At 38.9% G+C, this 21,783-nt stretch overlaps 2 protein-coding genes across 13 annotated transcripts in view; one reads left to right on the plus strand and one right to left on the minus strand.

Annotated features, from left to right (window-relative positions):
• Positions 1-21,783, plus strand: part of wdr17 (WD repeat domain 17) — a 261,853-nt gene that overhangs the window by 174,098 nt on the left and 65,972 nt on the right. The gene's annotated exons all lie outside the window — the stretch shown is intronic.
• Positions 736-8,840, minus strand: LOC113642534. 5 transcript variants are annotated; one of them, XM_027146090.2, is made up of 5 exons: positions 8,792-8,840; positions 8,432-8,519; positions 4,519-4,691; positions 4,343-4,396; positions 736-3,494 (listed from the first exon to the last, which is right to left on the minus strand). In XM_027146090.2, exon 5 carries the CDS (start codon positions 3,474-3,476, stop codon positions 1,653-1,655), a length of 1,824 nt encoding a protein of 607 aa, XP_027001891.2. In that variant the 5' UTR covers positions 3,477-3,494; positions 4,343-4,396; positions 4,519-4,691; positions 8,432-8,519; positions 8,792-8,840; the 3' UTR covers positions 736-1,652. The 5 variants fall into 5 exon arrangements, with proteins under 5 accessions (XP_027001891.2, XP_027001890.2, XP_027001893.2 ...); XM_027146089.2 differs by lacking the exons at positions 8,432-8,519; positions 8,792-8,840 and adding an exon at positions 5,079-8,421; XM_027146092.2 differs by lacking the exons at positions 8,432-8,519; positions 8,792-8,840 and having other exon boundaries at positions 4,343-4,381; positions 4,519-8,423.

Below are 21,783 nucleotides of genomic sequence, written 5' to 3' on the forward strand. Positions count from 1 at the left end.
TATCAAGTATCATTCATTCATTCATTCATTCATTCATTCATTCATTCATTCATTTATTCAGTCATTCCTGGGGTTATAGAGAGGTTTGCTGGAAGTCTTCCTCTTCCTTCAAACCATCATCACCTACTCATCTGTAGTGTAATATCATCTCTATTACAAGTTCCCTTTTAAGGAAAAGGGGCGGAGACAAGCGGCTCATTTCTGCTGGTGGGCGTGGTTAAGAAAAAATTCCAATGAAGGTCTGAAATGGTTTGATGAATGCCTGGGTGATTTAAAGAGGAAATGTTGAGTCAGTACTCTGGAGTCATGTGACCGAGTTTGTAATGGTGGATTGTGGGAAATTGTGTCTCTTTGTGTCAGAAGCTGAACATGACCTGTTATTGGGGATTAGTTTAAAACCCAACAGATATTAAACAGACAAGTTTATTTTACATAGTGCTGTAGACAGGAACCACTGCAGACATTTCATGTGTTAATTATTAATGTTAGTAACTATTTTATGGATGTGGTCTGATTTCTTTATTCATTTTCATCAACTCAAATGCTTCATCAAAAACTCATTACAGATTCCGTTTGTCTTTGTAATGTTGGGTTCATGAAACAAGGGTTTAAACTCAAAGTAGGATTTATCATGTCCAGTCCGAGAAGCTAAAAATGGTTGTGCGGTCACCAAGAACCAGGGTGACCTGATGGACATCCAGCTAAATTCATAATTTACACATGCAAAATACAAGATTTCTCATTATTTAAACATTTCCTTTATTTTGCATATTTTACATTGATACCATTGAGCTATCGTGTATATCTTTAACCAGAAATTGTTCTGGACATCACGGACACACTCTCTAGACTTTATTAGAAATTTTTCCAGTAAATTCCTAGAGAATACAATCTTAGTGTCCATGGTGTATTTTGAACTAGCTAAATCTGGCAACCCTGACCTAAATTCCTGAATACTGCTCCTCCTCTGAGCTGAACCATAATTGTAGAACATCTCAGCAACTCAGCCTTACATCATTATTATCATAGAATTATTATCATTTCAGCAGAATTGTTGAGTCGTGTGGCTTTTCACAACCTGCCCCTCAGAACCCGCCCCTTCCTCATTACTGAAAAATTCGATGGTTTTAACCGACACCAAACCCATTGTTGTTCCACTGTAAAAACATAAAACAACAAACTGTTAATACATCATGGTATAACTGGTAAAATTTTATACACCATCACACTTTCTCTATGACCAGCAACTCAGTTAATACAATATACTGTAAAACCCAATACAGATCCCAAAGTACAACCTGTAAAGAGTCGTATGGAAGGGAATCGTTCTAGCTTCTTGGTCCATTATAGTAAACATTCGTTATTGTTGGTCAGAAGCCAAGAACATGATGTCTGAACATCAGTCTGCACCACATGACATGTGGCGCGTTCTCGATTCCCAGCCATCTCAGACCCTTCTCTCATCCCATCACCCAAGTTCCTACAAAAGACTGGAGGAGTCTCCTTGGTAGGTCCGTGCACCCTAAAAAGAATCATTTAGGATTCGTGTTCACGCCGCTTAGAGTACACTGAGACGAGTCATTTGTCCTTTCACACTGAACACATAATTTGTTAATTATGCTCATCCTTAATTAATAATGGTTCTTAATCCTCTAGTTACTAATTGTCACTGCATGCATATCTCTCTCTCTCTCTCTCTCTCTCTTTCTCTCTCTCTCTCTCTCTCTCTCTCTCTCTCTGAAAATTTTCCTAATTTGCCAACGACACGAGGCTACAAAAACGACAATCATAAATATCCTTGCAACATACCCCCAAAAGAAATAAAAAAAAGAAAAAAGAGAAAGGAGATAAAAGCCCCAGAAGAAAGAGGTGAATTGTGAAAAAGGAGATGAGTCGATATCAGTGTTTTGGATTTTCGAAGACATGACTTTTAGTGTCCTCGTAGTAAAAGCAAGCATTTTTGTATTGTTTCCTTTTTTCTTCCTTTTGCCTGTCTTCTTCATCTTGGCTTTCTGTGAGTTGCTGTTTTTTTCCTCATATCTCATTTCCTCTCGTTGCTCTCCTCTTTTACGCTTTTGCCACGGGACCAAAGATGATACAAAAAGGACAGTTATACATATCTGTGTAACATTGCTCCAAAAGAAATAAAAAAAGAAAAAAAGGGAAAGGAGATAAAATCCCCAGAAGAAAGAGGTGAATTGTAAAAAAGGAAATGATTCGTTTTCTGTGTCTTGGTCCTTTGAAGAAGTGCTGGTTGGCGTGCAGGACGAGGTTACAGGGATATCGCTAGATGGAGATTTCTGTACAACATTGTTTAGTTGACTCTCTGCACCATTTGTGTGTATTTGTGGATTAGTATTTGTGAAGACGGGAGGTGATTCGGTCTCAGTGTGAACGTTTGGAGTCGTAGAAGTAGCTGGAGTGCAGATGGAGTGTGTTGGTGGAGCTTCATGGTGTTCTTGTGTATGATTCTTCACCGAGATTTCAGGAGATTCAACCTCCAGGAGAATGTCCAGGGTCATAGAAGATGTATGTGCTGGATTGTAGAAGGAAGGTGTTGGTGGAGCTTCATGGTGTTCTTGTGTATTGTTATTCATCAAGTTAAGAGATTTGACCTCCCAGTGAAAGTCTTGGGTTGTTGAAGTCGTGTTTGATGGACTGCACATGGAGGATGTTAGTGAAGCTTCATGGTGTCTTTGTGCATTATTCATTAAATTGGATGTTGATTCAGTTTCACCGTAAATGTCTTGGTTTGTAGACGACGTACTAGCTACAATGCAAATAGAGGTTTCTGGTGGAGTTTTGTGATGTTCTACTATATTATTCATCATCAAGTTCCAAGGTGATTTGCTCTCAGGACAAACGTCTTGAAGTGGACTACAGATGGAGGTTATTGGTAGAGCAGGACATGGGGGTTGTTGTTTATTCAGTTCTTCAGAAAATGAACAGGGGAATTGGTTTGGTTGCTGTTTCAAATAGCCAGTTTTCAGGAGAAATTCCTCTGAGGTCAAATTCCTGATCATCATAATAAGGCCCTTGCTGATGTTGTAGGTGAAGAGTTTGTTAAAATTTGACAGATCCCTGTGCTGCGTCACGAATACTCTGTCAAAACTGTTATCGTTTTTGTTAAAGCTGACTATGATGCGGTCCATGTTGCTGTCATCTGGTAAGCGTGTGTAATCCTTTCGGACGTAGCAGGGCAATCGGTACGCTCCTGCTTTGCCTAGGTTACCAACTTCATAGTAGGGTAAAGCCACATTAGGCAGAAGTTTTCCAAAGTTTCTTTCGTATTTGTTCTCGAATATGTGGAAACCAAATTGTCCATTCTGTGGATCACAACACGACTGCATAACATTGTTTTGGTCAAACGTGAGACAATCTGTAGCAAACCAGTAGAGCAGCTTGAGGCCGTGTCTTGGAGGAGGTTGACCGAATCTTGACTGTTCCAGGTCATCTATTAAACTTAGTGTGTTCATGGTGACTCCGATGATGGTCTAAAAAATATATATTGGACATATTTGTTAAAAGACAGAATTTCTACACTAAGGTACATATTTAGAGTTGAGAGTTTATTAATGACATTGTGCCTGGAGTTACACACATATTACAGAATTTGAGCAAAAACACTGATTTTGGACTAGCTTCACATACCCCAACTGAGGAGTTTGGGGTCAGAGTGCAGGGGCAGCTATGATACAGGGCCGCTGGAGCAGGGAGGGTTGAGGGCCTTGCTCAAGGGCCCAGCAGTGGGCATTGAACCCTGATCCCCCGATCAACAACCCAGAGTCTTAACCAGTTGAGTCACCACTGCCCCTAAGATGATATCAGTGCTAAGTCCAGCACTTTCTGACAATTTAATGTAACTGCAGTGTGACGTTATGGATAAAATTATGAACACGTACAGTGATGTGTAAGTAGAGCAGATGCTAGGCTACTTCCCATGCAAACTCATTAACATCTTATGTGCTCAATTAAGTATCTCATGGATTCATTAATTTTTCTCCATAAGAAATTATAAAAAAAAATATGTAGACAGGCCACGCCCACAGCTGTACGAGAGAAGCGCTTGCTACGTTCCCACAAGGGACAGATTACAACACAAGAGAGTCCGTTCTGTCTTAATTCAATTATTGCACTTTAGCTTACCACACACACACACACACACACACACACACACACACACACACACACACACACACACACACACACACTTACAGGTTATTTCCTGATTGTCTTTCAACATCTTACTTGTTGTCAGTAAAATAAAACCAATTCATCGTAAAGGCTGTAAAGTACATATCATATCTATGTTAATAAAAATAAATATATAATTTAAGATTACCTGTTAACACTTCATATTTATCCCTCTGCTTCAAACAGTCTGATGGGGAAAAACCTGATGATGAGTTTATATTTCAGAATTCATTCTAAAGCATCACAGGACACAGTAAACTGCTGATAAATGTAGACGCATTACACAATGACCCCGGGAAAAATAAACACTATGCATTAAGTTACCTTCAGGTTTTATGTTCGCTGGTATTTCTGGTCGCACTTCCTCATGCTGAGCGTTGCAAAAACAGAAAATGATCCATCCCGGTGCCAAAGTGGGAGGGTCTAATCCGAGGTTGCTTAGTAACACAGACTCTCTACGTTCAGCTGAACAATTGGAGATTAATGATTCCTTGTTCCTTAAATGAAAATGAAGTTTACGATAATCATATGCAAGAATATAAAATTATAATCTATAAACTGTTCTAAGTTATAATCATTTCCTCGCCAGCCTTTTTTTTTCTCTCCCTCTTGCTGCTTTACCTCCGACTGACACTGATGACTCCTTCAAGCTGTTACTATAGAAACGATACTAATGTATAAATACGAAAGCTGTAGTTTGGATTATTGCCAGAAATCCACAGCACCATCGTATATGAAAAAAAATTAAAAAGAAGAGATGAAACGAAAGTGTATTAATGAAAGAAAGGAAGACTAAAAGACAGACAGGGACAGTAGCATCATCGGGTTAAAAGTTAGATTCTGTCTGTCAGGGTCAGTATACAGTATATCGAGACGTACTGTACCTTGTGCTGCGTGTCCTGTTAGACGGCTTGTTTCTGCTGAGCAACACGAAAGAGTGAGCAATGTGGGTGAAGAGATAGTGATAATCTCACTGTAACTTGTCTTTCAGGACTAACTGGGTGTTCTAATTAATTCATCTGTCTAACTTTGAGGAAGTGTTTTTGGTTTTTTTTTTTGCTGGGAGAGAAGAGAAGAGAAGAGAAGAGAAGAGAAGAGAAGAGAAGAGAAGAGAAGAGAAGAGAAGAGAAGAGAAGAGAAGAGGGAATATATCAGGGAATAATTCTGGAGATTTGTTTCAAGCACATATGAGTGTGACGGTCAGGGATGCACAAACTTTTGGCTATGGAGTTTATTTGACCATTGAACAAATATATCAAGCATGGAATATGGTTTTAAGACTTCACTGAAACGACATGTCTGACTAGTTGCTTCATAAGGAAAAGGTGCAGAGTTAAACCTGAAGTCAAGACACTCACCAGACTCATTGCATCACAATGCTATTTAGTTCTGGACCCATTTTAAATATTTCAATTGGTAGAAATTTCCCGCCTTTTTATTTTTTTCAGGGCTAACAACATAGCATAAACTGAGAACATAAAGCTTGTATTGATGTTGAATGTTATATAATACAATAAAATTCAAATCAATATTTATAAACTACCATAAAGTCGTAGCTAATACTTGGAAGTGTTGAATTCTTCGCACTGGCCGATGCGGCGTCCGAGCTGTAATTTGTCTGATCTTCGTGCTCGGTTGTAAAGAGATTTAGAGTGTTTATAATATTAAAAAATATTAAATATTAAAACGTCATTCTTGGAAAAATAGACATAAAGCTACTTGAGAGTTGTAAATTATTCACTAAAACTAAAAAGAGCAAGACCGAAATAAAATAATAAAGTGTCTAATTCGTTGCTTACCTTTTTTTTTTTTTTTTTTTTTTTTTTTTTTAATGAATTATAAACGATTTTTTGTAATAATCAAAATAATCAGATAATCAAAAGGTTCGAGCTCCAGGATAAAGCTCTGTGTGTCATCTCTTTGTGAGAGGAGAAAAAGAGCCGCCTAATTTCCCTGATCGAAGCAAATCATATGCAAAAGGTGACACTCCTGCAGACATTGTCCACTGTGGCCTCAGGTTCTTCTCTTGTAGCCCGACTGCTCCGAGATCCGATGTGTTGTGTGTTCTGAGATACTTATCTGATCACCACGGTTGTTTCATGAAAATTCTAAGTGTAAAATTATTATAAATTCGTATGTGGGTTTCCTCTTAAAATGAAAGAGAAATTATTGTAGTAAAGATAAAAGTTCTTCATAAAGCATATTAACACTTAAAACAGCTCATAAGGTCAAAAAGTGTCAGGAGTCATGAGGAGGACTTTTAAAAGGAGAAAATGTCTGAAGGACATTTTATATACTAAAAAAACTTTTTTTTTGAAGTGTTGTGAATGCAGCGCACTGGGACGAATGTCTGCGTGTGCCCAATAGAAACGAGGCAGCCTGCCAGGCACGGAAGAAAACAGTCCTTGGCAACGCTGATGCTGTAACTTTCACTCATTGAGAAATGTTTCTCTGCTTGCATCAAGCCCTGGCGATGTCCCGCCCCCGAGGGCCATATACCTCACCGTGATTGGTAGGATCGTTCAGCTCTACATTCAACACTGTAAAGTGCCATTCTGTACATATCAAACTTGCGGGCTGCACTAACATTAAACTTTCATATTGAGACGGGGGCCACAAACTATCGTCATGCGGGCCGTGAGTTTGAGACCTTTGTAATTAGACATAACATCACAGACCTAATGACCTTTTGATCAGTAATCCAACGCCATAACCACTAGGCTACCACATGCCCTATTCTGTCATTATGTCATTTAGTGAAACTCGAACATCTCTGAAACAGAGCTGAAATGCCTCAGCAGCAGAAATGATATAATTTGACATTTCTGCTCTGTGTCAGAGATGTTTACATTTACATTTACATTACATTACATTTAGTACATTTATAACATACAGATGTTAGAACATCTCTAATATGATCGGTCACGAACGTAATCCCTACACCATATAGTCTCAAATATAATAATAGAGACAAAATTAAGGTTTATAATAGATCAGATTTCCTCCTATAAGCACACCTATATTTTTAATTGGACAACCAATCATCGCCTTCTACAGAATGTTTCATACCTAGTAACAGGTTAAGCCCCCCTCTTCTCTAAAAGATAAAAGTTGTTGTATTTTTTTTGCTCAGAATTGCTCTGATATCTGAAGTCCTGAATCTCTCTGAAGATAAGATTCCGAGTTAGTAATGTTTAAGCTACATTAAGAGCTCTCTGAGATCATTAGCCTTCCTGTCAGCTCGAACCAGTCTTCATCCAGACCTCACATGAGTCAGATGTTTCCACCTGCAGTACCGCTGTTCACCGAATGCTCATCAGACTGAGTAAAGATGACCTTTTCCCCATTCTGGTGTTAATCTGTAACTGTACTGTAGCACTGTGTGGTTTGATTAGAAGCTGCACTGCTGTCTGTCTGCTTAAATAATGAATGTAGGAGCAGGTGCAGAGATGTTCTTCATAAAGTGGCTTGTACTGTATATGTTTTTATTATATTCGTACAGTATGTGTATGATATACTAGCAAAATGTCCCGAATTTCCGACCACCGTTCAGTTGTTCAATTCTTGAGAAAACTTGAGAACTCTGAAATCAGTATGTCCAGGTAAGATGTCTGTTCAGTAACCAAACAGGGTACATACACATTGATGCATAATAAGGATAATGTCAATTACTGTCTGCAATTTAGAGGGTAATGGAGATGGAACCCATACTCAGAATTCGTTCTCTGCATTTAACCCATCCAAAGTGCACACACACGGAGCAGTGGGCTGCCTTTTATGCTGCGTTGCCTGGGGAACAGTGTGCCTTGCTCAAGAGCACCTCATTCATGGCCAGCTCGAGACTCGAACCCACAACCTTGGGATTACGAGTCAGACTCTCTAACCATTAGGCCACGACTTGCCCCAAACGATCTTTGTGGATGAAGCTGGATTCAACTTGGCAAAAACATGACGCAGGGGAGCTAATATCACGATGTGTGCAGCAATGTCCAGTGAAGGTTTGCTGTTACACAAACCACTCATTGGCCCCTACAACACAGAGAGGCTCATTTAGTTTCTAAATGACCTACATATTCCACTTGTGTCAGCAGAGAAGAGAAGCCAAAGGGCATCAAACTCCTCTTCCTTCATTGTTGTGTGGGATAATGTGGCATTCCTCCACTCTGCTGCAGTCACAGAGTGGTTTGCGGCACATCCCAGGATGTCAGTATTACAGTATATCTGCCTCCATACTCACCTTTCTTAAACCCCATGGAGGAGTTTTTATCTGCATGGAGGTGGAAGATGATGTTGATGAGAACTTGTGGTCAAATGCACACACAGAACTATAGAGCAAAAGCAATGGGAACCAAGGAGCTTAATTAATTTACTGAAAATAACTGACTTGCTAGATAACTAACTAATTAATGTTACGACTCGTTTACTGAGTAAAAACACTCAGAACCATGAGTTTGTTTATCATATATTTCATTTTCAAACTTGTACAAACTAACAAACAGCCAGGTTGAGATTAGCTGATCTAATGTTATACATTTACATATACATTACTTCTGTAATGCATTTAATACAAATACAACATATTAATAACTTTACTCACCTCTATATTTCATTCGTTGCTTGAAGTCTTCAACTGTAATATTCGTGCAGAATGTCCACCAACCTCTTATACTGTGTTCCGCTTTAAGCGGTCCCTCTAGGAAATGTTGGGGTTATATTTTTGCTTCCTGTTGACACTCTCTAATGTGAAAGTGAAAGTGAAAGTGAAAGTGAGGTGACATACTGTACAGCTACTGTAAGTACGGTGACCCCAATCAGAATTTGTTCTCTGCGTTTAACTCATCCAAAGTGCACACACACAGTAGTGAACACACACACCATGAACACACATGGAGCAGTGGGCAGCCTTTTATGCTGCGTTGCCTGGGGAGCAGTTGGGGGGTTCGGCGCCTTGCTCAAGGGCACCTCAGTCATGGCCGGTCACAGAGTGGTGTGCAGCACATCCCAGGATGTCAGTATTACAGTATATCTGCCTCCATACTCCCCTTTCTTAAACCCCATAGAGGAGTTTTTATCTGCATGGAGGTGGAAGATGATGTTGATGAGAACTTGTGGCCAAATGCAAGAGAGAGAGCAGACTAGAACCATCACTGTAATGTACTATAATGAACAACTACAGATTACAGTAATTATTTATTCTTTTTTTTATTATTATATTATTATATTATATTTATTATATTGCAGCCCTGGAGTTTTTTCCCTCTTTTTTCACCTTTTGGTTATAATTTTCAAGCACTATATTCATATAAAAAAAAAGATTAATTTCTGATTCATTCGTGTTACAAATGATTTCAATAAAGTGAAATTGTGCTACAGTATTCTATTCGAAGAACTGATTTATGTGGAAAATCATTGAAACTTTAAAAAGAAAAGTTCATCAATTATTTAATGCTTCCTGTTGTTAGTGTTTTTTAGGTAAGTGTGTTGTGAATGAAGCTGGATTCAACTTGGAATGAATGTTTTCTTTATGAGAATTGTTGCCAGTGTTTGTTGGTCTGAGTGAGTTTTGTAGGTGAGATTAACTGTTTGGCCAACATTCATGCTGGTAATGCAGACTGTGTGAAGAGTTTTGAAAATGTGGTTTCGGTATTGAACAAAGCTTGTTAGCAACTGAAAAAACCTGTAATAACAAGACCTGAAATAAATTGGACATTGATTATATACAGTACATTTTCATCTAAGGCATTTCAGTGACAGGAAGTTTTAGGGGTTGGATTTTTTATTTTTTATTTTTTTATTTTACTTATTTAATTATTTTTTTTAAATGGGTATCATCACATTTACATTTATGTCATTTGGAAGACTCCCTTAAGCATGACTTACATTTTATACATAGCAATTGAGTGTTAAGAGCCTTGTTCAGGGGCCCGGGAGTGGCAGATTGGTGGACCTGGGATTTGAACTCACAACCTTCAAAACTCCTTAACCACTAAACTACCACATCTTCAGTGTCCTATTTTCAGGAGAAAGTCTTCTCTGGTCAGAGGTTTGATAATCATGACGAGGCTCTGGTTGATGCAGTAGGTGGTGTCGATGGTGGTGTCGTCAGTTTTATGGATTCTTTTGAGGCGTTCCTCGACGATTAAGCCGATGATGTTGCAGTTTATGTTGTTTATGTAACCCCTTTTTCACCTGTAGGCGTCACCTGAAACATAGACAACAATGGCCCGCAGCTAATACCACCTGACTAGCTAGTTATTTAGGGTTAACCTACAATATGTATAGCAGTGGCGCAGCAGGATCCTGGATTCTGGATCTCCTTGTACTTAGGTAGAATTACAATAGTATTTGAGGTGGCTAACAAAGAAACTCGATTAATATTCAGTAGTGCGGTGCCTCCATTGGTGATAACTACACTTACTGGTAGTGAGCAGTGTGTGATGTATATCACCAGAACATGAAAATACACTAACAGTACAATGTCCTAAATTTTGTGTGTGTGTGTGTCAAGTCAAGTCAAGTCAAGTCAAGTCAAGAAGCTTTTATTGTCATTTCAACCATATATAGCTGTTGCAGTACACAGCGAAATGAGACAACGTTTCTCCAGCATCAAGGTGCTACATAAAACAAAGACAGGGCTAAGGAGTAGTCTTAAGTAGTAAGTAGTCTTAGCCACATAAAGTGACTGTGCAACCTGGTGCAAACAGTGCAGGACAAGACAAACAAGGCAGTGCAGGACAAAATACAGTGCAGGACAAAAAATAGTGCAGACATAAAGTTACAAGACAATACAAAAAGTACAAAAAATTCAATACACAAAAGACAATAAACAGTAACAGAAACAACACTGACAGACCGGTGTAAATACTGTATGTTCAAACAATATTTCGTGCAGTAACATTAGAATGAACACAGTTTTTAGCAGCAGGTCCTTTGGATAATATATAGAGTTGTGCAAAAAACAGTAAATGACTGAAATATTGTATCGTATGTGTGTAATGGCTGAGATATTGTACAATATGTGCAAAAACAGCTGAAATGTTGGACAGTATGTGCAGAAACAGCAGAAAAGTGTGCAAAACAGTGTATGTGTTGTAAGGTCCATCAATTTAGGGTGTGTTGCCACTACACCCTAAATTGACAAAACTCAAAACTGTTTTCCATACCCCTACTTTACTGGTGCTTACACTTATATTGTCATAATCACACCAGAGATAATTAGTCAGATTGTTTGCTTCTGCGCTGCTCAGATTGCCAACTTGATATTCGAGAAGATCTACATCAGGCTGTAGGCTTTAACTGTTGGCTGTGGGGTAAAGAAGATTTATGGTATAATAATAATAATAATAATAATAATAATAATAATAATAATAATAATAATAATAATAATAATAATAATAATAATAATAATAATACTTTACAAAATGCTGTACATCATAAAATACAGATAATAAAATAATTAAAAAGTAACAAAATTAAATAATAACAATAATAACTCAGAATTAAGCAAAAACCAGGGAATAGAAATACGTTTTTAACCGGTTTTTAAACATGGAGACAGTGGGAGCTGGTCTGATGTGCAGAGACAAGTTGTTCCGTACCAGAGGAGCAACACCAAAGGAGGCTCTGTGTTCTCTAAGCTTCCTCTTTAACCTTTTGGTGTCAAGAAGCATTTGATCAGCTGACCTAAGCGAACGTGGACAGTAATCCAGCCAGATGTAATAAAAGCATGGATTACCGTCTTAAATTGTTGTCTGGACACAAGAGGTTTTATTTTTGCCAGGCGCCTTAGGTGAAAAAAGCTGGACTTCACCACTGCACTACTTTGTCTATCCATTTTAAGATAAACATCCATTTTAAAGCCTAAATTAGTTATCACAGGTCTAACATAGGATGCCAATGGACCCAGGTCAACAGGGGGGCTTACAGGAGCCACTTGGGCCAAAGATCACCTCTGTCTTGTTATCATTCATCATAGAGATTGAGAGAGTAAGTTATATAATAAAACTGATTTCAAATGTAAAAAATATTCACAAAAAATTTAAACAACAATGTGTAATGTACAGATCAGAGAAATATCAACAGAAAGAAAAAAAAACATTAATATTTCCCTTTGGAATGGAATTGAAGGTACATTAGCAGTGTGTCTGCAGGGCTCATTCATTTTTTGTCCTGAACATTCTTCATAAGGCATAAGGACCTGGCCTTGTGTTCATCCCTGCTGCCTAATATTGTATCACAGCATTGACTTACTACATAAACCACTGATATGAAGGGTTACAGACAGAACAAGGGATGAGATCAGCTGTAGATTTTCTTATAACTAATCGAAATCACTGCGTTTAATTTAATACCTTTACACTTTGTCTGAGTTTCTAATTTCTAATTTATAACCGAGTTTAAAGTATGATACATTTGCAGCAGTTATTAGGTTCGTAATTCAAAAAACTGGAATCAGATTCTTCATCGTCTTCTTCCACGACAGGTCCTAAACCTCCAGAATTCAGATGAGGGTAGAATTCAGAAGAATCCACTTGCTGGTGGTCACTCAATTGTCTGACCACACAACTTGAAAAACCGGAGCAAAGACATCTTGAGGTGACCAATACTCAGGTTCCTGATCGGAGTCCTCTTCTTCTGTGTAATATCCAGTTTTTTTCGAGGAAGTCCTCTAAAGTCCTCAGCCGCCTGATAATCGTAATCAGACCCCTGCTGATGCCAAAGGTGGCTTCCTTGTTGAAATCTGCCTGATCACTGTGCTCAGTCACATAGACTCTGTCAATACACTCATCATCAACGCTGAATATGATGCGCTCCATGTTGCTCTCACAGTGATCAGGGTTTTGGTTGTAATCTTCCAGAACGTAATCTGGCAGGTCGTCTGCTTCTGGTCTGCTCAGATTGCCCACCTCAAGGTCCACATCAGGCAGGAGTTTCTCACCGTTTCTCTCAGTTCTGTTTCTGAACAGGTGGAAATCAAAATCTCCTTCCTCTGGGTCGTACTGCCAGCGCATGTTATTGTAGTCATCAAAATACAAACATTCATTAGCAAACCAGTAAAGCAGCTTGAGGCCGTGTCTTGGATAACGTTGACCAAATCCAGACTTTTTCAGATGCTTCGATTCATTTAATGTCTTTGCTTTATTCATAGTAGGATCTTCTAATAGGATCTATAAATAAAACATTTCTGTGTAATTTTAAGGTATTGTTGTTTGAATCACTCATTTTTTTTGCTCCATTTGATTTACGTTAATTGTAAATCACATGATTTTTAATAATGATTATCACATATGTTGCTTTTTTTAACTGATTATGTAATGTAGTCAGTGTAGTGGACTTTTACTGTAGAACAATAGAAATGTCAGAAGTTATTGAATCACCAATAGGAAAAAAAAAAGAATTGTGAACATTAGAGGACAGTTTGGACAGTATAAAGGATAAATATAAAATGTAAATCACTGTTTTTCTGAGATCAGAGATCACTTACTGTAAGTTCTCTCGCAAATGCTATTTAGTATTATATTAAATGATAGTAATATTTAATAAAACATCATGATTTGTAATGTTAACCAAAAATGAGTTGACATCATAAATTGCAACTTACAGTACTTTCTAAGATGACCCCTTTAAACAGTAACCGTTACTTTCTTTTAGAGTTAGATGTCCTGGGTGGCTCAGAGTGCCGTCTATTCAGCGAGTGAAATGAGAGTTCAGGAGAGCGAAAGCTGTATTTAAGTCTATAACAATATCAGTGTCCCTAGGACTGATTATTTTCCAACCATGCACTTGTGCTTAGTTGCAAGAATCCACCTAGAGTTTCATCGCAAACTGCTCTAAAAGCTTCAGGGGTACTTTGTGTACATTGCTGAAATACATTCCACACTGCAAAAAAAGGAAAATCCTTGTTTTTATATCAAACAAGGTTAGTCTGGTTATTCCTGAACTTCTTCTTCATGAAACCATGTTGGATTTCACATGTTTCTGTGATCTGCCTTCCTCACAGTGTTCACTTCTCAGGAAACAGAAACTTACCCTGCCTCTGACTGAGGGAGGGACCAAGTTAGTGTCTGTTCAAGTTCATAACTGAGTTTCTGTTCCCTAGTTACTGTATCTCGGCTATGCTGCTTGTTTTTGTGCACTCTGGGCTGCTTTTTTGTGCAGTCTGGGCTGTTTGCCAATGGCATGAACATTCTTCATAGAGCTTTCAAGGACCTGGCTTTCTGTTCGTCTCTGATTTTTTAATATTTCCCATTTATACCCAGAGTTTAAATTCTGATACATTTGCAGCAGTTTTCAGATCAGCCTCAACTGCTCTGTGTTCAGATGATCTAGTCTGCCTATTTGATTTAAAAAAATTCCTGATGCAACCCTCCCATTTTATCTGGGCTCGGGACTGGCACTGAGAATTAACCCCTCAGTGGCTGGGTTAGTTCCCTGCTCAGAAATTGTGCTGATGAGAGCACAGGATTGAGCAGATGGGCCACTAGGGGGCCAGTTTTCACCTGGTCCTGAATATCCATTATTCAGATGAGTGTCCTCTTGCAGTGAAAAGAAATTCACTGTGCTGTAATGTGTACGTGAAATGCTTCTTCTTCTTTCTTTCTTTCTTTCTTTATTTAAAAGAGGACAATGTACATTAATAAACCTTACAATAATGTAAATGTACCCGAGTTAGCTCAAAAGTGCTAATTTTCATCGGCAGTCCTCCAGCCAGATGTAAAAAGGGCAACCTTAAAAATAATCACAATAATAAAATCACAAAATAAAATTACATACACATTATGGTTAACAAATACAATTCATGTAAGATAACTATAAATATATAAATACATACAGAAAGCATTAGTGCCCACAGGTTAGGCTCTCTATAAGGCATTTTTTGCCTTCTTTTTGAATGAAAAGAATGACAAAGACTCTCTGATGTTTTCCGATACTGTATTCCATTGCTGACCTGCCTGACCAAAAGCTGTTTTTCTCCGAGGGGCAATGCAGTCTTCCCTCACTGCTCCTCTGGTTACCCTATCCTACCTTGATCTAAACTGTATAAAGTCACATAGTGGAGGAGTTGCTAAACCGTGTCTGATTTTATAAATTAAACAGATGTTGAATTTAATGAGATAATCCCAGGTAAGTAACTGATATTTACTCAGAATACTACAATGGTGGTAGTGGTATGGTTTTTTTGTCCAGTATTTTTTAAAGCTGTTTCTAATGGTTTTATTGTTGTAGAATTAGACCAGCTTATTAAACAATATGTTATGTGGGATAGAATCATGGAAAAGAAATATAATTTAGCAGCTTCTGTTGAGAGGAAGTCTCTAATGAATCTAAAGTTTAATAAACTACATTTTATTCTATTACTAACTTTTTTATGTGAGTTTTGAAATTGAGGCTTGAATCTATATATAATCCTAAATATTTAAATTCTGCGATGACCTTTAAAATTTCAGGTTTTTTAATTATTTATTTTTTGAAAAGAACATAGAAACTGTTTTAGATATGTTCAATTGCAGACAGGATTGCTCAAGCCAGATTAAGATCAATGACATGGCCTCTGTTAGTTTTGAGGAAAATCAACTTCCTCTGTAGATTTTCCATAAGCCAAGATAACTGTGTCATCTGCATACATCAAAGTGTCACAGTTCTTACACAAAGATGTGAAATCGTTAATTTATATATACTGAAAAGAATTGGACCTATAATTGAGCCCTGTGGAACACCAGTTGATAATGGTAAGGGTGTAGAATTATATTGGTCAATTTGTACGCTTTGTGAGCGAGATAAAAGATATGAATTAATGAGGCTAATGAATTTGGAAGAAAAATTAAATGCATGAAGTTTGTGCAGTAAAATTGAATGGTTAACTGTATTGAATGCTTTGCGAAAATCCAAAGAAATTGCTCCCACTGTCCTTCCTTTTTCCATATTTGATTTAACATTTTCCAGAAAATAACATGTTGCTGTCTCTGTAGAATGATTAGACCTAAAGCCAAACTGCATTGAATGTAACGGAAAGGAACTGCAATTAATATGATTAGTGATTTGTTTAGCAACCAGTTTTTCAAAAACTTTAGATACATGGATCTGACCAAGATGGTGGCGCGAGCACATCGCAAGGCTCAAGGTCTTTCCAGAATCTGCAATTTTGTGGTCTTTCTGCTGCTTATATCGGGTCTGTTCGTTCAGAGCAGCTGTGCCTATACATCGTACACCCGAAATGACCTTTTGGATATTGGTTTGCGACTTTCTGACAGTTTTATTGACAATCTTCAACTCCTTCCTGAGATTGCAATGTGATGATTTTCACGGAAACATGGCTGCACAGCGGCATTCCTGACAACGCTATTGAGCGAGCGGGACGACACTCATAGTTGGATAGGACACTAGATGGCTGCGGTAAGACCAGAGGCAGTGGATTGTGCATTTACATTAACAAAGCTTGGTGTACGAACTCTGTTATTGTTGGGAGACATTGCTCAGCTAACCTGGAGTTTCTCATGGTTAAATGCAGACCATTTTATCTACCGTGGGAGTTCACTTCCACCATTGTAACTGCAGCTTATACATTCCCTATGATGCTGATGCTAGGCTTGCTATGAAAGAACTTTATGCGGCCATCAGTAAACAACAGACTGTTCATCCAGAAGCTGCGTTTATTGTTGCGGGTGATTTTAATCACTTAAACTTAAAGGCATTGCTTCCCAAATTTCACCAGCATGATTCCTGTCACACCAGAGGGAACAAAACCTTAGATCATGTATACACAAACATAGCTGGGGCTTACGTTGCGACCCCCCTCCCCCACCTGGGACAGTCAGATCACCTCTCTTTGTTCCTCACCCCCAAATACGCACCCCTCATCAATCGAGTAGAGCCATCAGTAAGAACCATCAAGGTCTGGCCGCAGAAGCAGATATCACACTCCAGGAAAGGTTTCAACACACCGATTGGAGTACATTTGCATCTCAGACCACCAGTGACACTCACACGGACATTGATTGTTACACCTCCTCTGTACTGGATTACATCAATACTACTAACAGATCATCACATACCCAAATCAGAAGCCATGGATGAACAAAGAGGTGCACCTCCTTTTGAAGGCACTCAATACTGCCTTCAGATCAGGTGACACACAGGCATACAACACATCCAGAGCTTACCTGAAGAGGGGCAACAAACAGGCCAAGCACTGCTACAAGCGGAAGATAGAGGAGCACTTTTCCAACTCTGACCCTCGATGCATGTGGCAAGGCATCCAGGTCATCAGTGATTACAAATCCCCCCACTCCACCCCCACTGCCACTGATGTCCTCTTCTTGAACGAGCTTAATGACTTTTATGCTCGCTTTGAGAGAGACAACAGAGAAACTGCCACCAAGCTCAAACTCAGCTGACCACCCTCCAATCACACTCTCCTCTACAGATGTCTGCAACGCACTGAGCCGGATCAGCGTATACAAAGTTGCTGGACCAGGCAACATCCCTGGACGTGTACTCAGGGCATGTGCTGTGCAGCTTGCTGGGGTCTTCACGGACATCTTCAACCTGTCTCTTGCCCAAGCAGCTGTTCCTACTTGCTTTAAATGCACCTCCATTGTGCCAGTGTCAAAACACTCCAGCCCAACGTGCCCGAACGACTACCGCCCTGTACCACTGACACCCATTGTCATGAAGTGCTTTGAGCAGCTGGTCCTGGCACACCTGAAGGACTCTCTGCCATCCACATTGGACTCTCACCAGTTTGCCTACTGCATCAATAGGAGCACAGAAGATGCAGTTTCCTTGGCACTGCACTCTGTGCTCATGTAACCGGTCACGTTCGGTTCTGACCGGTGCTCGTGTTCGCTGGGTCGGCCTCATCTCACTGGTCCAAAATCTTCATAGCACGGAAGATGATCAGGGCTGGTATAATTTCTGGATGCCTCGGGATGGGTAGAAGAGAGAAGCAATGGAGAGGGATTAACATATCTGCTGTTCATAAAATTTGCAATTCTGATATAATAATGCACAGTATTATGGAATGCATTATGTGTACGCCTGACTAAAGAGATGAGTTTTTAATCTACATTTAAACTGGGAAAGTGTGTCTGAGCACTTCCTGAACACAATCAGGAAGACTATTCCAAAGTTTGGGAGATAAATAAGAAAACGCTCTACCACCTTTAGTGGACTTTGATATTCTGGGAACTACCAGAAGTCCTGAGTTTTGTGATCTCAGAGTGTGAAGGATTGTAACGTGTTAGAAGACTAGTTAGATACAAGCAGCAGCAGTAGCAGCAGTTTGTAATCAATTATAAACTTAACAGATAGCCAGTGTAGAGATGATAAAATTGGGGTTATATGGTCATACTTTCTTTTCCTAGTGAAAACTCTGGCAGCTGCATTTTGGACTAACTGTAACCTATTTATTAAAGATGCAGGACAACCACCTAGTAATGCATTACAATAGTCCAGTCTAGAGGTCATGAATGTATGAACTAGCTTCTCAGCATCAGATACAGACAGGATGTTTCTCAGCTTGGCAATATTTCTGAGGTGGAAGAAGGCTATTTTTGTAGTATGGGTGATATGATTTTCAAAAGACAGGTTGCTGTCTAGTATAACACCCAGGTCTTTAACTTTTGAGCTACTAGTAACAGTACATCCCTCTAAGTGAAAGTTGTGAGAGTTTCTGTGTACTGGTTTTTGGACCTATAAGTAGTATTTCTGTCTTATCAGAGTTTAACAACAGAAAATTACAGCTCATCCAGTCTTTTATCTCTCCAAGGCATTGAGTTAATTTGGACACTTTGGCTATTTCATCTGGTTTTAATGAGATATATAACTGTGTATCGTTAGCATAGCAGTGGAAACTAATCCCATGTTTTCTAATGATGTTCCCTAATGGAAGCATGTATATCGAGAAAAGCAGAGGTCCTAGAACTTATCCTTGAGGGACCCCATGATTAACTGGAGGATTCACCATTTAATTCAACAAAATAGTATCGATCAGACAGGTAGGATCTAAACCAACTTAAAGCCTGTCCATGAATACCTGTGCAATTCTGGAGGCGATCTAGGAGAATGTTGTGATCTATAGTGTCGAATGCAGCACTAAGATCAAGTAGAACTAATAGTGACATACAGTCTTGGTCTGAAGCTAAGAACAAGTAATTTGTAACTTTAACAAGTGAAAGAGAACTTTTGGTTTGACTTTTTGATCCCAGATTATGTGTGAATTGTTTACAGTGTGAACAACCTTCCACTTCCGGTTCATGTGTATTGCTTTATTGACTGTAAAGAGTTTGTGGATGTTAGCGGTGCTCACCACGCCGGCTCCGTGATGACCGCCTCTGCCCACACCCACGGGAGCCACTCCCGTCTCCGCAGGACGTCCGCACGGGGACAACGGCAAAGTCTCGAACCAAGCGCCGCACAGAAGCACCACCAAGGCAGCTGCTTGTGCACTCTCCACGGCCGCGAACCGCTGCCCCCTTGGCGAATCACGGCGAAGCTCCAGCCCACCATCCGAGCAGGAGCCAACACCACCGATCCATCCCAGCCCGACGCAGGAATTCACGTGACACCGCCCGGGGGCACTGCCGCCAAAGACGCACCAGAGACACAGGTGGATGTAGCCCGACAAAAGTAGGCAAAGGCATATTATCATGGCATTGTTTGTTGATTTCTTACAAGATGTTTCTTTGCATTTTCTTCTTTGGTGGTAGCGATTTTGAAGCTGCAAGTGTAACAGCCAAGGTGAACTCTCCGTGCCCAAAAACGCCATTGATCTTGTTTGTTGGCACATGCTCATGCCAATATGCCTCCTTGTCAAACCAGTTGTTTAAGATGTTACAAGTTGTGTCCTTAATATGAAAGCTTTCAACCGGCAATATAGACTTTACAAAAAGTGTATAAAGTAGCAGAGCGACCAGCACGCCTGTGTTGTCTACCGCCATGTTTTTCCCACTTTACACCATCTCTTTCTCTCTCTCCTGTAGGAGTCCTCAATTGCTGCTGCAATTCTTAGTGTGAAAGTGAACCAAAACAATATGAAATTATCAGAGGATAAAAAATGGAAGGTCTACAGCGCTCATGTCAGCATTTATTCAATGTATTCGCTGCCTTGTTTGTGCAGCCATGTGTGTTTTTTATTTATTTATGTTGTCGTCTCTCAAACGATGAGGACCTGCTCTTTGGGTTCATACTTTGGGCCCAATCTATTTTGAGTCTCTTGTACCCGATGCCCAAAGAACAATAGTAGCTGGTGTTCCTACAGTCAGAGGCCAACATAGTGGCCTTCACTCCTGAGTGACAGACAAACTCAGAGCACAGTCCAAACTGGAGGCCACAGTCCTCAAGATCCACGAAGAAATTCAACCTTGTGGTCTTCATCCCTGAGCCACAGACACAGACACAATCCTCGTTTCTCTGTTCCATCCTCTGCATTCTGCTATGTCCGAGCTGAGGACAGTCAGACAACCTTCCCAAACCCCTGTTTACATCCTGATTTATGTATTTATTTAAACCCTTGTGTGTTATATAGTTTGCAATGCATATGTTTAGTGTTCTGTTTAGTAACAATCTATCATCTTTTGTTCATCTTTTGATCTCTAATCCAAGTGTCTTCAGTGTAAAGCAAAAACAAAGGAACCGACTTTGCTGTTCCAATACTTATAGAGGAGACTGTATGAAATTCAGACAGTAATATGAACAAATTAATAATGATTTTTTTTTTACTTGATTATGTGCAGGAAACAGATTTTGATCAGTCCTGAGAATGCATGCCACTGGCTCACGACACTGCTGACTCATGGAATGAAATCATAATCATTTTTCCACACTCTCATCAGTCTGACTTCCAACTTCACAATCATACCTGTAATTATAAATCTATTACACTTTATAAGTAGCATTTTTTCAATAAAACCGGTAGTTCATATGATTTTTTGCTTTTCCTGTGTCCACTGTAGCCTCAGGTTCTTCTCTTGTAGCCCGACTGCAACAAGATCCGATGTGTTGTGTGTTCTGAGATACTTTTCTGATCACCACGGTTTCGTATTCATGAAAATTCTCAGTGTAAAGAGTTTTTCCTAGTCACGTAATTCTAAGAAAATTCTTATAAATGTGGGTTTCCTTTTAAAATTAAAGAGAAGATTGTAGTAAAGATAAAAGTTCTTCATAAAGCATCTAAACACTTAAAAGCTCATAAGGTCAGAAAGTCTCAGGAGTCATGAGGAGCACTTTTAAAAGGTTTAAGAGTTTCTTTATCAGAGGAGAAAATGATGAAGACAGAGAAGAAAATGTGTTGTATATGATATTTAATAATGATAGTAAGTTAATAAAATGATACAGATTAGATTGTGTAGGGATTATTTTTTGTGACCAATCACATTAGAGATAACATCACAGACATAATATATATATATATATATATATATATATACTGTATAATATATATATATATATATATATATATATATATATATATATATATATATATATATATACTGTATAATATATATATATATTCTGTTATTATGTCATTTAGTGAAACTCGAACATCTCTGAAACAGAGCTGAGATGCCTCAGCAGCAGAAATGATATAAT

Source organism: Tachysurus fulvidraco, chromosome 4, assembly GCF_022655615.1.
Source record: "Tachysurus fulvidraco isolate hzauxx_2018 chromosome 4, HZAU_PFXX_2.0, whole genome shotgun sequence".
NCBI classification, from domain to species: Eukaryota; Metazoa; Chordata; class Actinopteri; order Siluriformes; family Bagridae; genus Tachysurus; species Tachysurus fulvidraco.